The sequence below is a fragment of the Oryctolagus cuniculus genome, chromosome 11 (assembly GCF_964237555.1).
Source record: "Oryctolagus cuniculus chromosome 11, mOryCun1.1, whole genome shotgun sequence".
NCBI classification, from domain to species: Eukaryota; Metazoa; Chordata; class Mammalia; order Lagomorpha; family Leporidae; genus Oryctolagus; species Oryctolagus cuniculus.
The window spans coordinates 57,169,309-57,183,620 of NC_091442.1; the positions used below are offsets into that span (position 1 = coordinate 57,169,309).

The 14,312-nt window shown below is 53.1% G+C and overlaps 1 protein-coding gene across 6 annotated transcripts in view; it reads right to left on the reverse strand.

Moving 5' to 3' along the window:
- Nucleotides 1-5,433: 5,433 nt before the first annotated feature.
- The window catches only part of CBX5 (chromobox 5), a 42,136-nt gene continuing 33,257 nt past the window's right edge, over nucleotides 5,434-14,312 (reverse strand). For all 6 annotated transcript variants that reach the window (XM_008256569.4, XM_008256567.4, XM_008256571.4 and 3 more), the window contains one exon: nucleotides 5,434-13,412. In XM_008256569.4, the coding sequence (XP_008254791.3) occupies nucleotides 13,262-13,412 (151 nt within the window). In that variant the 3' untranslated portion in view covers nucleotides 5,434-13,261. The remainder of the gene's footprint in view (nucleotides 13,413-14,312) is intronic.

Genomic DNA, 14,312 nt, shown 5'->3' on the forward strand with positions numbered 1-14,312 from the left:
CGTGGGAGACCTGGAAGGAGCTCCTGGCTCCTGGCTTCGGATAGGCGCAGCTCTGGCCGTTGTGGCCAATTGGGGAGTGAACCATTGGATGGAAGACCTCTCTCTCTCTCTTTCTCTCTCTCTCTCTCTGCCTCTCCTTCTCTCTCTGTGTAACTCTGACTTTCAAATAAACAAATAAATCTTTTTTAAAAAAGAGAATTACCATATGATCCAACGACCCCACTTCCAAGTCCATGTCCTCAGGATTTGACATCAGTATGTCAAAGATTACAGAATGCACTCTGATGTTCATGGTGGGGTTTGCACCCATCAGCAGATGCATGGATAAAGGAAATGTGGCATATACCAAGTGGAATACTATTCAGTCTTCAAAAAGAAGGGAAGGCTGCCATTTGCAGCAACGTGGCCGGGCCTGGAAGATGTGTTCGCTTAGGATTCAGCCACGCCACATTGTATACATGGATTATAGCATCACCGTACCCCACCGAAAGATGGAGTTACAGAGAGAGGGAGAGACAGAGAGGTCTTCCATCGCTGGTTCACTCCCCAAATGGCCACAATAGGTGGGGCTGGGCCATGCCAACACCAGGAGCCAGGAGCTCCTTCCAGGTCTCCCATGTGGGTGCAGGGGCCCAAGCACTAGGGGCCATCTCCTGCTGCTTTCCCGGGTGCATCAGTAGGGAGCTGGATTGGAAGTGGAGCAGCTGGGACTTGAACCAGCGCCCATATGGGATGCTGGTGTCGCAGGCAGTGGCTTTGCCCGCTGTGCCACAGCGTGGGCCCCCAGACTTGAATTCTTACCTAATGACTTTGCCCAGTGCAAGGCTGGGACACGGGGTGAAGTCAGCCGTGAGCTTCTGTTGTTTCCCAGCCTCTCTCAGCCCACACTTTGTCCCGTCACTCTCTGTGCCCAGTGATACGCTGGCTGTCCCTCCAGCTCTCTGTCCCCCTGCCACGTGAACAGACACTGCCTGTCTCCTGCTGCATCCGAGCGGGGCGGCTGAGCTGGTGCACAGCCAGGAGCAGTTCTTCCATTGCCTCCGTGAACGATGTCTTCCTCTCCGCAGAGAAGCCCACGAGGCACCTTCCGAAAGCCCCTCTCCGTCATATTCCTAAATGACTGGGGATTAGCAACTGCCTTCACTTATCTAGGCCATTGCAGCTTGGGGGCTGGCGTTCCGGTGCAGTGGGTTCATCTGCAGCTGTGTGCTGGTTCGAGTCCCGGCTTCTCCTCTTCCAATCCAGCTCCCTCCTAATACACCTGGGAAGGCAGTGGAAGATGGCCCAAGTGCTTGGGTCCTTTCATCCACATGGGAGACCCGGATGGAGTTCCTGACTCCCAGCTTTGGCCTTGGCCCAGACCTGGTTATTGGGGCCATTTAGGGAGTAAATCAGTGGACTGAAGACCCTCCCAGCCCCACCTCGCCTTGCTCCACCTTCCCAATAATTTTTTTAAGTGGCTCAACTTGGGTTCAGTGAGATCTACTATACCTGAATGAGCACAAGCACCCAGAATTACATTCAAATTAACACATTTCTCCAACTGCCACACACCCAGACCTGCCATTGCTTCTTTGAAGGCGGCAAGCGGTCTGGCTTGGAGATTTCTGACCAGCACAAGGCTAGGACTAGGCTAGCCCCTGTACCGCAGGCCCCTCCCCACACTCGGCCACCGCAAGCAGGTGGATCGAGGGAAGAAATCCCCGCGTGAGGGTGGAAGCTGACATCACTCCGGATGCGGGGCGGGGCGGGGCGGGGGTGGGGGGAGGCTCTGAAACAACCCAAATATTTTCCACATTAGCAGGGAGGTCGCCAGCACAGAGCAAAGGCTGCCGTAAGTGGGAACACGTGGAGGGGAATGAGGAGTTGATTCAGCGCAGAAGTCGTGTTGGTCTGGGTGAGGAAGACCGGGGGCCTGCGGACGTGGGGGGGGGGGCTCGCCTGCCCCTGCCGCCAGCTCCCTCTCCCCACACCGCTGGCATCTGCGTTTCGGCGCACACTCGTCCCCCGCACATCATCTGTTTTTTCCCAGGTCTCTCATCTCCCTCCTTCTCATTGCATTCCAATATCCTGCTCTTGCACATGGGCAGCTCTTCCACCTCCTCCAGCCAAGCCTGCCCCAGCCTCTCGATGCGAACCAAACCCCCCCTTTCCTGCTTCGAGTAAAAAGCAGCAAGGGGGGGAGGGATGGGATGAGAGCCCACCCCCGGGCCCGGTGCTGCTCCTCGGCGCCCTCTACCGGCAGACTGGTCGCCGGGAAACCGGTTTCCACAGGCGCCAGATCCCAGGTGCTGGCGGTTGGGGCGATGGGAGGGAGACCCCCAATGAAGGGGCTGCACGCCCCCACGTAAGAAAAGGGGCAGACACTTCATACGGCGTCAAGAATTGAACTGGGTTAACTGGCCGCTGCAGATCAGTGACTTCCAGCCTTGGGGCAATACAATTATCTCAAGGATGGTTATGAAATTCTCAGCGCCACAGAAAACTGACTTGGTCGTGAGCAGGGTGGCAAGGGTCTCTTTTCCACGCCTATATAACCGCCCAGAGCCCGGGAAACTCTGAGGCTCTGCTCTCAAAGGTCAAGAGTCCCTGTTTTCAGAATCACAGCTGTGATCGGGAGGGCCGGCTCGGAGAGCTGCTCCAGGGCCCGGGGGAAGACGTGGCTACATCCTTCGTCTCTGCACCACAGAGAACAATCTAGAATGTTATTTCCCCCTCAATCCCTTCTCTCAATTCTCCTTATTGGCTTTCTGCTCCCAGGAACGTGAAATTAAAACACACACACACACACACACCCCGGAAAGGAAGAAAGGCTGCAAAGGGGAACAGTGAACGTGACGAAAAGGAAAACTAACTGGGAAAGGATGATGAACAGGAGAACAGGCCAGGGCGAGGGCACGCGAAGGGCAACACGGGGAGGAGGCATCCCGGGAGGCTGCCTGGGAGCAGGGGCCCTGTGGGTGTCCCAGCCCACCCTCCCCTAAAGACCTGTGGCAGCTCCAACTCATCCACCTCCAGACCTGGAGCTGGAGCAAGCGCGGATGGGACAGACGACAAGGGAGCCACCAGGCCCAGGAGGACTCTCCAGGAGCTGGGCAGAGACAGAAGCAGAGGACCAAGGCAGGGAGTAGGGGGAGCAGGCTGTCCAGGGGGCTGCGGGGTGGTGTTGCACATAGTGTGAAGGAATGGGCTCCAGTTCACTCGCGCCCCCCCGCCCGCAGGGGCCCGGCTCTTCCTGCAGACGCAGAATTTCATAAGCTCCAGCAGCTGTGGCCAATACCTCAGCTTCCTTCTCGAGGCAACAGCAGCAGCAGGAGGGGAGGCAGAGAAGGAAAGGGCGCGATCGTAACCGCAAACCTTTTCATCTCAGCGGCCCCAAAATTGAAATTTATCAGCGAACTCAATTCTCAACCTCCCTTCCTCCCTCCCTGGCTCGTAACCAAATGATCGAATCAGGCTTTGCGGCGAGGGGGCCAGGAGGCTGTGGGCCTGGGAGGAGGCTTCCGGTTGGAAGCAGGAAGAGATGCACCTGTTTCCAGAGGTGGCGTGGGGTAGAAAGAGCTCATAAAGAGTCCCAGATTGCCGCAAGAAAGATAATAATTTGACGGGGATGAACTTAAATGTCCAAACAGAGGTTGCTCATGGAATTTAAAGGGGGGGGGGGGGTGGAGAGAACGTGGGGTAGAGATGAGAAATGTGGAGAAAAAAAGAGAAAAACGCACACACCAGAGTAGACAAAGGGGAGAAACTATAAAAAAAATACAGCCGTACAAATAAGGATAGGAGCTGGGAGAGGAGGCAGGCAGCACCTGGACAGCAAGCTGTCACAGCTGCCGGGAGGGTGGGAGAGACGGGAGGGCAGCGGGGAGGCGGAGAAGGCAGAGCGCCCAGGAGCCCAGGACCTGTCTTGTCTGTGACTTGAAGCAGGTGCACTCACGGAGTTTCCTCACACTCAGTCCTGGCTTCTCCCACAGCTGCCCGAACAACAGGCCTCAGACCTGGCTGGGGCACACCCCCTGCACCACACCTAGCTAGGCCACACCCCCCTGCACTGCACCTGGCTGGGACATGGGCCTCCCGCCCGAGCCCCTGGCTGGGCCACACCTCTGCCTCAACTCCACGCTCCCCCAGCACACCCATGGAGAGTCACTCCTATGGTGTGCTCAGGCAGCACCTGCGCATGTCCGCGGGCCGCAGCCCTCCATCCCAGGGCCATCCCGCTGCCCAGCACTCTCTCCAGAAGAGGCTGCCCGGAGGCGGCCAACAGAGTGGTCTAGAGCCCGTGCTCTGTGTGCTCCGTGTGCTCCGTGTGCTCGGTGAGCCACAGCGTAAACCTTCCATTCCCCACGGCTCGCCCAGCTCTGCAGCCCTCCCATAGAGACAAAAGGAGGCAAGACGGCCCAGGGTCTGGACGCTGTGGCAGGTCGAGGGGCAAGACTCCAGGGAGGCGCGGTGAGTGGTGACGGGCTCAGCCGGATGTGTCACAGCCGGCACAGCCCCAGCTGCAGGGAAACCAAAACCGAGGCGTGGTTGTTTAGGAGTGGGAGCGTGGGGGGCCCTTGCCAACATGCTTGCCGAAGGGCCCAGGGCAGGGACAAGGTGGCACGGCGGTGCGAGGAGAGGACAAGCCGGCCCAGGCTTCAGAGGTAGCAAATAAACACCGCCCAGAAGGGTCTGCTCTGAAGTGGACCAAATGGCTCTCCTGTCCCGTGTTTATGGGGTCATGGACCATTAAGCCAGCCAACCTACAGATGTCTTCATAAGACTTTATGAGATGACACCGGGGAGACCCCATCACTCAGCAGCAAGAAAGGAAGAAACCAGAGCGGAGAATTGCAGATCAGAGGACTCGGCCTCCGAGGAGCCACAGCTCAGGGCGGGCCGCCTGGCCCCCGGGGGCCCCCGTCCCGTTTCTGCCCGTCTCCATCTGACTCGGTACTGCGCTGGGCTTGTGCCGCCCGCTAACAATTACTCACACTGCCCTCCCCCTGCCCCCAGCCATGTTCCTGCTTTAGCCCTCGGAGAAGACAGTGACTTCGGCATTTGTGAGGCAAATCAGAAAGATGAAATAGCTACACTTAACAACACTCACGGACATTGGGACTTTCAAATCTGATTTAGCCTGCTTGGTTTGCTGTTTCATAAATTCTAATAACCACGAGCAGACTCGCCTGGTGAGCCCTGGGCTCTGGCAGGCTAATGTATGTTAGGCACACAGCCTGAACCTGCTCAAGTGGGAAACGCCACACCTTCTTTTATTCCCTCGTGCTTGCGCCACCTTGTGGATATTTCTGGAATGCCAGGGATCAGCAATACCAAAAAAACCTACCTCTTCTGCAAGTGGCTCTTCCAGAAACTGGATGTATGGACTACCAGACCCCCGTCTCAGGGGTGTTAAGACCCAGCCCTTCAAACCACCACTCGGGATCCGTATTTGAAAAGCAACCATTTATTAGAACCAATACAAGAGTATGAAAAGAGGGAAAAGAGGAGGGTGGAAGAGGGGGAGAGAATGAGGTTTGTGTCGGAAGTCAGTTCTGGAAACACATAAATGCCTACTTTTAAACATTTACATTTAAAAGGCGAACATATACATAGATCACTTATCCTTTAAAAAAAATAAAAGCAGACTTGTTTGGCTGAAATAAAAGCAAAAACAAAAAAACACAACCGAAACTCCCCCACAAACCAAAAAGTCCATAGAGAATTTCCCATTTCCATTCAGGAACCTGGCTAGAGTGAGACCCCGCGACCCCGGGGTGGCGCTGAGCACTGCAGGGCAAGCCTGTGCCGGGGGTCGCGGGTCACAGCCTGCAGGAAGTTGGAGAGAGGCCGGGGCCAGGCCGGCCGGCCGAGTCACCTCCTGGCCACTTGGCAGCCATCAGACTCCGCTCTCTCCAACCTCCAGGGCTCCACTGAACCAGCCGGCATCGCCAGTGCTAAGAGTCCACACAGAGAACGGGAATGCGACTGCCAGGGGCCACGACCTTGTGCTTTTTCACAGGTTACAGATCTAGGGCCAAGGGGAGGGGCAGAACCAAGAGCCCTATGGGGAGGAGGAGGTGGCTGAGCCCCTAAACTGGGATGGAAAGAGTAAGGCTCTTGAGCCCACACCCGGGCAAACAGAAAGAGTGTGGCAAGTTTTCTCAAACCAGGAGGGGGAGAGTCAAGGTCAGGTGTGGACGGTGGACATGTAGAGAGATGACAGATGCTGAATTCAGTGTGTGGGAGGAAGCTTTAAAGACCAATGTCCAATTCCGCGTGTTCCACTCATTACCGAAAGAAATGCGGCAGCCTTCATTCCTGGTGGGGGATCAGGAGGTTACAGCTAGTAGGCCAGCTGGTTTCCATGAGAAGCCAAACACCACAAAGGGGAGCCATGACCCGGCTGTGCCGGGACCAGCGCAGGGAGTGACAAGTGACAATGCGAACCGAAACCGTGGAGGGCTGCTTTGCTCCTGAAGACAGCTGGGGCTGGCTCCAGCCCCCAGCCCCCAGCCCGGGGAGTGGAGCCCGAGTTCCTAACCTGCAGAAAGGAGCAGGTGTGGCCTGCCTCCTGCTTCCCTAGTCCAAGGCTTGCGGGTCTAAAACTGCCTCTTGGTGAACACAAGACATAAAAAATACCAAGCGCCCTCCCCCATGCCATCCTAAGTGCATCTGAACCATCGAGACGCCAGCATTCCCAAAACACTGTCAACATCTGAACTAGCAGCTTTGATGTGGGGTGGGGGGCAGAGAACTTGCTGGGGTCACGGAGGCGGCGCCGTGGGGACTGAAGCCACTGGCGGGCTCACGCTCAGTCACGGCGTTCCCCTCAGAGGACCCTCAAGTATTCTGTCAACTGTGATTTGCAATGCCTCACAACACCCCTGTGAGGTAGGTCTGTATTATTACCCCCATTTGACAGATGGGGAACTGAGGCATTGAAAGGAGTGACTTGCCCAAGGTCAGCCATCAGGGTCAGTTGAGGAGGTTGGCACACAGCGAGGCAGCTTCCACTGAATTCCTAACCCAGGTCCTAGGGCATCTGACTTCCCAGAGTGCACTTGGAAGCAAAAGGAAGCCAGCAGGCAGACCTCATGGGGTCAGCAAACGGCACGCACAAGGGTTACCTGAGGGCCTGGGATTTGCTAGGAGCATGGGAGGAACCTTGGAGAAACAAACTGCTTCTCAGGCAGGCATCCACAGATGCTTGGAAGATGGAGCTGCCTCTGGAACATGGAAAGCAAGGTCTTCTGTACAGAAACGCTTGCTTTACGCTAACAGGTAAAGGACTGCGACACACTGATTTCTCAAAGTTCTGTACTGCGGAACCCAATTCCTAAAATCCAGAAAGCAGCGAGGCCACACCGATGCGGAACAGTCAGACCATTTCCCGGCAGCGGCCTTGGCAGTGCAGGAATCCCAGTGCCACCAAATCCCCCATCCCAGCCCCGCTGCATCTCTCCACCCCGCAGAGTGCCAACATCTTCACAAACAGCTCAAGATCAAGCGCAGAAACTGGCAACCCCTGCTTTCCCACTTGGGGAGAAGGGATGAAGTGTTCCTCTGTAACTCATCATAGAGACTCTTAGAACATTCTTTCCCCCTGCCAGAACTTTTTTTTTTTTTTTTAATAAGAGAAAGGTAAAAACAAAACCCAGTATCATCCCCCTCCTCCTGTGCTACCCCAACCCAGATTACTCTGGATTCTGCCCCTTATCCTAAAACTAGGGGGCCACAGAGAGGTACCACATCAACAGCCAGCTCTGGGTTAGAATCAAATCTTAAAGCTACAAAAAGCTGGGAAACACTGACTTAAGCCTTAAGCGCTGTAACACAATGAAACTTGTTCTTCGAGAATTTCCAAGCAGGAAGCCCCTTCCCTCTCTCTTCCCCCCTCCTGGTCGCCAGTGCTCAAGGAATGACTGATCGTCAGACACAGTGTCATGCTCACCAGGCACACTCTATAGAGTGGCAGGTGTCACTCCAGATCTGAGTAGCAACTTTTCCTCACTGGCTGCTGACCATGCTAGGCTAATCCAGGCGCTGGGCAAGCTCAGGACTGATACTTCAGCAGTGACAGTTCAGAAATTCCCATAAGAATTCCTCAAAAAGAACAATTCCTTAAAGGTCTAGCAAACTGGCCACTCCGGCTTGGAGCAACTGCTAAGGGTCACAGCTGCCAATGCCAGGGGACATCACACAAAACAGAGAGCGACAAGATAAAAAGTTCATTGCATTCCATTTGGCCTAATTTCCTGATAATAGTTTCCTATTAGATTTTCCGATTAATACTGATGGCGCTTACCTAGGCTGTGATAATTAGGTTTTGATCTATTGTGACATTAATGATCACAATGAGTTGACTTTGAAATGGTCTTAATTAATGGCTCTTTCCTTGTCAGCTTTTGCGTCCAGCGCAGGGTCTGCTCCTCCCCCACCACCTTGCTTTAACTCCTTCTCTTACTGACCTTAGAGACGAGAGCACTGGAGGTTCACTTGCTTCCCGTAAGAGATGTAGCCAGGTGAAAATCTTTTTCTGACAGAGGAGCAACATGAGATGATGGTGGGCAGAATAAGGATTCGGATGAAAAGGCGAGAAAACGCGCGAGCCACGAATAGCAACACTTCCGTCCTAGACAGCCAAGTCGAACGTGCTGCTGAGGCAGAAGGAACTCTGAGGGGATGAGGTAGATTCAAATTCAAAGAAGTCAGCGCAAGCAAAAAAGGAAGCAGAACTGCTTTTACGAAGCTTGCCAAAGAACTCCGCGCTTCAGTAACCTTCCAGAACAGGTACTCTCACTCCTGGGGCCCTGCCACCCAAAACCTGGTCAGCTTTGTCACCCGGGCACAGACCCCCCACCTGTGTGTGGTCATGGGGGCGGGGACCGGGAACCTTCCTGACTGACCCCCACGTACTTCCTCACCAGGAGACTCCTCCCCAGACCGCGGGAGACTGGGGACACCGGAGACCGCAGGGGGATGAGTATTTCGGGGAGAGGTTCCTACGCAACGGACCCAAGTCCCTGCTTAGAAACCACACTCCTGCAACACTGAACAAAACTGCACTGGCCACAGGGAGACGAATGGGGCGTCAACACGGGGGTCCAGGCAGTCTTCTAGGGCGATTCTGGTCACGCACAGCAAAGCACGCCCGTTTCAGACTTCTAGTCAGCCTCACGCTCACGTCTCCAGAAGGGGCGAGCGCCTCTGATGGAATGTCTACAGGGCACAAATGCCGCTGCAGAACCCGCCGTGTCCAGAGCCGACCCACAGCATGGTTCGCACTTGCCCTAAGCCATGACCAACTCCACCGCTCAGCACTTCGGCAGAGTCCGCACCAGGGACACGGGCTGTTAACTCCTGCTCGGTGGTTCTCTCCCAGTAGTAATGGCATTTCTAACTAATCCTCAGCTATATTTATTTTCTGGAATATAACGAGTCTTGTTGTTTCTATGGCCAGCTGGCTTTCATCCAAGGTCACAGGTCTCTTCTGAGTAGCCACCAATTAATGTCACTCTTCTCCTCTAGGGCCAGAAGCCACACACACAGCAGCCGGCTGTCTCCGTCCCCACAGACGTGGGTCCACGCACCCACGTGCAGCATTCACGCCAGCATTTGGCTGGCCAGTGCACCCCGCACCAGCACAGAAACTCTGCTGAAGGCAGCCACGGTCTTTTTGAACTCTGTATCCCCTGCCCAAATGTTTGCTGAGTAACCCCACTGCTGATGTACATGAATAGGGCTAGGATTCGAACGTCTCCACACAAACTGGGTAGAAAGAACACCCAATTCAGGGCACCTGCTTCTGTCTATAAGGCTGGTAACATTTCTCATTTTTGCAAGCCACTTTTTTTTTTAAAAAAAGAGAACAAATGTTATGGTCAGTAGTGAAGCCATCACGAAGCTGCACACACTGACTCAGGCCTTTCCTTGCCACAGGCACACGTGCTGGGCTGGTTACGACAGCAGGGACCTCGGGACTGGCTTTCACTCTAGACATCTAAGCCAGAAGGCTGCATGGGGTCACAGACCCAAATGAACTTCCTCTTTAACCTCATTTGTAAGTTTCCTCATTTCAAATGAGGCACTCGTGCCATTGCAAAACAGTCTTAGAAGCCCTTGAATTTGAACCCTAAGGGCAGGCAGACACAACTGCTCCCTGGGCCAAACACAGATTCCTTTGACTTCCCAGCATCTCTGGAGTGAGCTAGGCCCAGAGAGCCAGCAAAAGCTTCAGATAAAAATCTTCCAAACTCTGCCCAGTGGCAAAGGCAGAGTAACGGCCTGAGCTGTGGCGACAGCAGCAACCTCGATGGACAACAGGCAGCATCGTGCAGCTCTGCCTCGGGGACTGCCAAGACCATCCAGACTCCTGACGGCAGGAGGAGCACACGTCCCGAGGCTCCTAGAGTGGCCCAAAATTGGACTGCAGTTTGCAAAAGGAGAAAACACAGCTGCCCCCAGTTTCAGAACGGGTGCTTCTGTCCCAGGGGGACTCTACTGGGAAGAGAGACCGCTAATGCAGAGCAGGGTTTTTAGAAAGACGCTGTGAAAGAGGCCTACCACAGGAGAAGTCTCTTGAGGACTGGAGACCCTAGGCACTGAAAGAGCGGTCCACCTGCAGCCACCAGCTCCGCAGAGAGGCAGTTCTCGCAGGGTAAGGCCAGCTCTGCAGTGCTGACGGAGGCTCCCGCACGCATCTGGTCTCCTGTGTGCTGAAGGCTGGATTTAGTATCAGCCTCTGGCTTCCTGTGTTCCTGACGAATCAGCTGCGGGTAGGCAGGGGACAACAAAGCTTGTGTGGGTGGCACTCGGGTCATCATTTAATACACTGAGGGCAGAAAAAGGTGGGATGAAGAGAAACGAAGGGACTACTGGGGCTATCTTGGAAAAGATAATCAGATTTTGTTGAACGTCTTTAATGACACTTCTAACCATGGAGACTCTGCGTTCCACGCTTCTCAGGGCCAACCAATGTGCCTGTACCAATACTTCCAAGATCTTTGACCACGTGCTAAGATTTTTGGCTTTAAAAATAAGATCTCTGCAGCTTTTATGCCCACTGGCTACCGGGGGGGGGGGGGGCACTGTCATTTTCTCTAGCCGCAAATGAAGAAAGCCACATCCATGAGCTCCAGCCTGCCTTTGTCCTTTTCCTGTCCACCCTAATTGCTGTCCTTGAATACTCCTGGGACCAATCTGTTTTCTGGCCACCTTGCTTTCTTCTAGATGCCCATCAGGTTACGTACATGCAACTGGCCATTACCCAGCACTTGATCTAGGCCTTTAATTCCTTCAGAGAGCAAGGAGTACGGAGATTAAAAACTCCCGCCCACTTGAGGTACGGGGCACGGGCTCTCACCCCATCACATTACCATTCAGGAGGGTTTTCTCAGCTGACTTAAACCGAAAGCTTCATCGTCCCAGTCTGTCACATCACCGCAGCAACAGCTGTCTTCTCACTGTGCAGTATAATTTTTGACATAGCTTATACGAGCACACAAAATCCAATCAGCAGCTGAGCAGGGAGGCAACGCTAACAAATGCGATGAATGGGGATATGATTTGCATATTATTTGGACTGAAGTAATCCATCCGTTCCCTTCATCACTAGGAACAATCTAGAAGCGGCTGAATGCTCCTGGCCAGACAGCTATATGTTTCAAAAATCAAAAGCAACAACAAAAAAACAGCCTCAGCGGCTGGTGAACTCTAAAATTAAGGCCATTTCAAGCATTTATTCTTATTTCCTCAGCTTTGGGGCCGGGATGAAGATGCTCAAAACCCTGCTATTCCCTTACTTTGAGTCCTGATTCTCCAGGCTCCCCCAACTACAAGAAGGAAAAGGAGAGAAGGAGAGCATTTCTTGGGGGTACAAAGGAAGAAGGATATGATCAGGGAAAAAAAAAAAACAAAAAAACAAAAAAACAAACTTTCAACATAACAAAGCAGGAAGAAACCAAAAAGGAAAGACTGTGTTGCCCAGAGAGAGAGGCTGTGTCAAAACCGCTAATGCCAGGGGGCCTGTCACTTCCTAGGGTCATAGTCTTCCATGGAAAACACATTCTTAAAAATCAGACAGACCTAGAACTTGGAGGGGAGAAGGGGAAGAATACCAACACTTCGGGGGTTCTCGGTGGCAATCTAGGAGCTAAGAAGCAGGAAGCTGTAACCGTTGTGAACGTTTCAAATAGATACCGTGGCCAATGGGTCCCCTCCAAGAATTCTCCACTGAAAATAACGGCATGGGGGGCAGGGGTGGGAAGCTTAGATCCGCTGAGAAGTGACTCAGGTTTGAAGCCTCTTTGGTAACAGGAATGCTTTGGGAGGCCACGAAAGTTGGCAGGGTTGGAGGGTGCCTAGCACCTTGGCACAAGCAAGCACCAGGCAATCACTCACACCTACATAAATACATAATCTAAACACGAGGGATGGAAGGAAATCATACAAACATACCACGTGTGATCGGAAAGACAATCGCATCCTACCCCCACCACGTCGTCCTCGTGGACTACAGCTAACAACGTGCACAGCTAACCATCTTGCCATTTTATGACAAACTGACGCCACCTTGCAGAAGGAGCCTTAGGGATTGCTAAGAACAAGGCCAAAGGTCCTGGGGCCAAAAGGAGGGGCTTGACAAAGTTCAATGCAGACCGTGGTTCTCCCGGGGACGGAGTTATTCTGGGAGGATGGGTGAGGACGAACAGAGGCTGGCCCAGAAGGCCACAAGAACCCTGTATTCTCGTGGGGGGAGCTGGACTAGGCTGGGAAAGCCAACAGGTGGCAGTTGCCACTGGCTTTTTAAAAGACGGGCAACATCCTTTCCATCCCCGTATGTCAGAACAACGGTCAGCTGGTCATCAACACGTTCTGAGGACCAAAGCAGGACATCAAAATTACTCATCATTGTAACAAAATCCCCCAATCTTAAAAAGTGACCAACCCTGGAAAGATCAGGACTCGAAGGTGATTAAAAAGTTAAAACTCCTCTTGAGGTCACAGGGGAGCAGGAGGAGGAGATCAGGGCAAAGGAAACCATCGTGGGAGTTACACACAGTATGTAAATGCCTGGTCTGCACGGAGACACTGCGCGTTGAGTCAGACCATCAGTTAGGCTACCAGAGAACCAATACCAACATTCCCCCTGTGGGGCACAGTGAGAAGCACATTTTTTATGGATGTGTTTAGGAGAGAAGGGGGTGGGCAGAAGGAAGAGGAGGCAAGGGAGGTGAATGTATTATGTACAAAGAGAAAGACAGAGCCCACCCCTCCTTTAGCTCTTTGCTGTTTCTTTCTCTTTGTTTTCCGCGTCCTCGGGATACGCGTGCCACGTCAGTCTCTCTTCATAAAATGCTATCACAATCTGTGGACATTTCACGTTGGCTTCTTTTGCAAGAACCAAGTCGGCTTCATCTGTGTCCTTCCTGCAGAGAAAGAAGGGGACACTCAAAAAGGAGAGAAACCGTCTACACACACGCTCATGTCATCAACGCACTCAGTGGACTTGATTCCAAGGTGAAAAGGACCCTTATGGCTCAATATTTTCAAGGAGAAATGGAAGTAAACAAATCATGAGTACATATTGCTTAACTACGGTATTAGACAGATACAGAAATCTGTAGCTGAAATTCAGATGCAAGGGATCGGTGCTGTGGCGCAGTGAATTAATGCCCTGGCCTGAGGCACTGGCATCCCATATGGGCGCCGGTTCGAGTCCCGGCTGCTCCACTTCCGATCCAGCTCTCTGCTATGTCCTGGGAAAGCAGTGGAAGATGGTCCAAGTGCTTGGGCCCCTGCACCTACGTGGGAGACCTGGAAGAAGCTTCTGGCTCCTGATCAGTGCAGCTTTGGCCGTTGTGGCCAATTGGGGAGTAAACCAGCGGATGGAAGACCTCTCTCTCTCTCTCTCTCTGCCTCTCTTCTGTGTAACTCTGACTTTGAAATAAATAAATCAATCTTTAAAAAAAATTTAGATGCAAAATATGACGGCTGAGTTTGAAAAGCTGAATAAATTATACTAATTCTGCTTCCGTAATTTTTATGTATGAGCATGTGAGTAAATACAATTGAACCTCACTATTAATTATGGGTAAACCCATCAGTTCAGTTTCTGGATCATCCCAGTGAACAGGGTCTAGCCTTTTGTGACCTTTTAAATATTCATGACCCCTTTGGTCAGAATTGTGGACTGGTATGGTATGAAAATAGAAATTTAGCTGTGGGGCTGGCACTGTGGTACAGTGGGATAAGCTGCCACCTGCAACGCTGGCATCCTACAGCAGAGTGCCAGGAAGGGTCCTGGCTGCTCTGCTGCCAATCCGGTT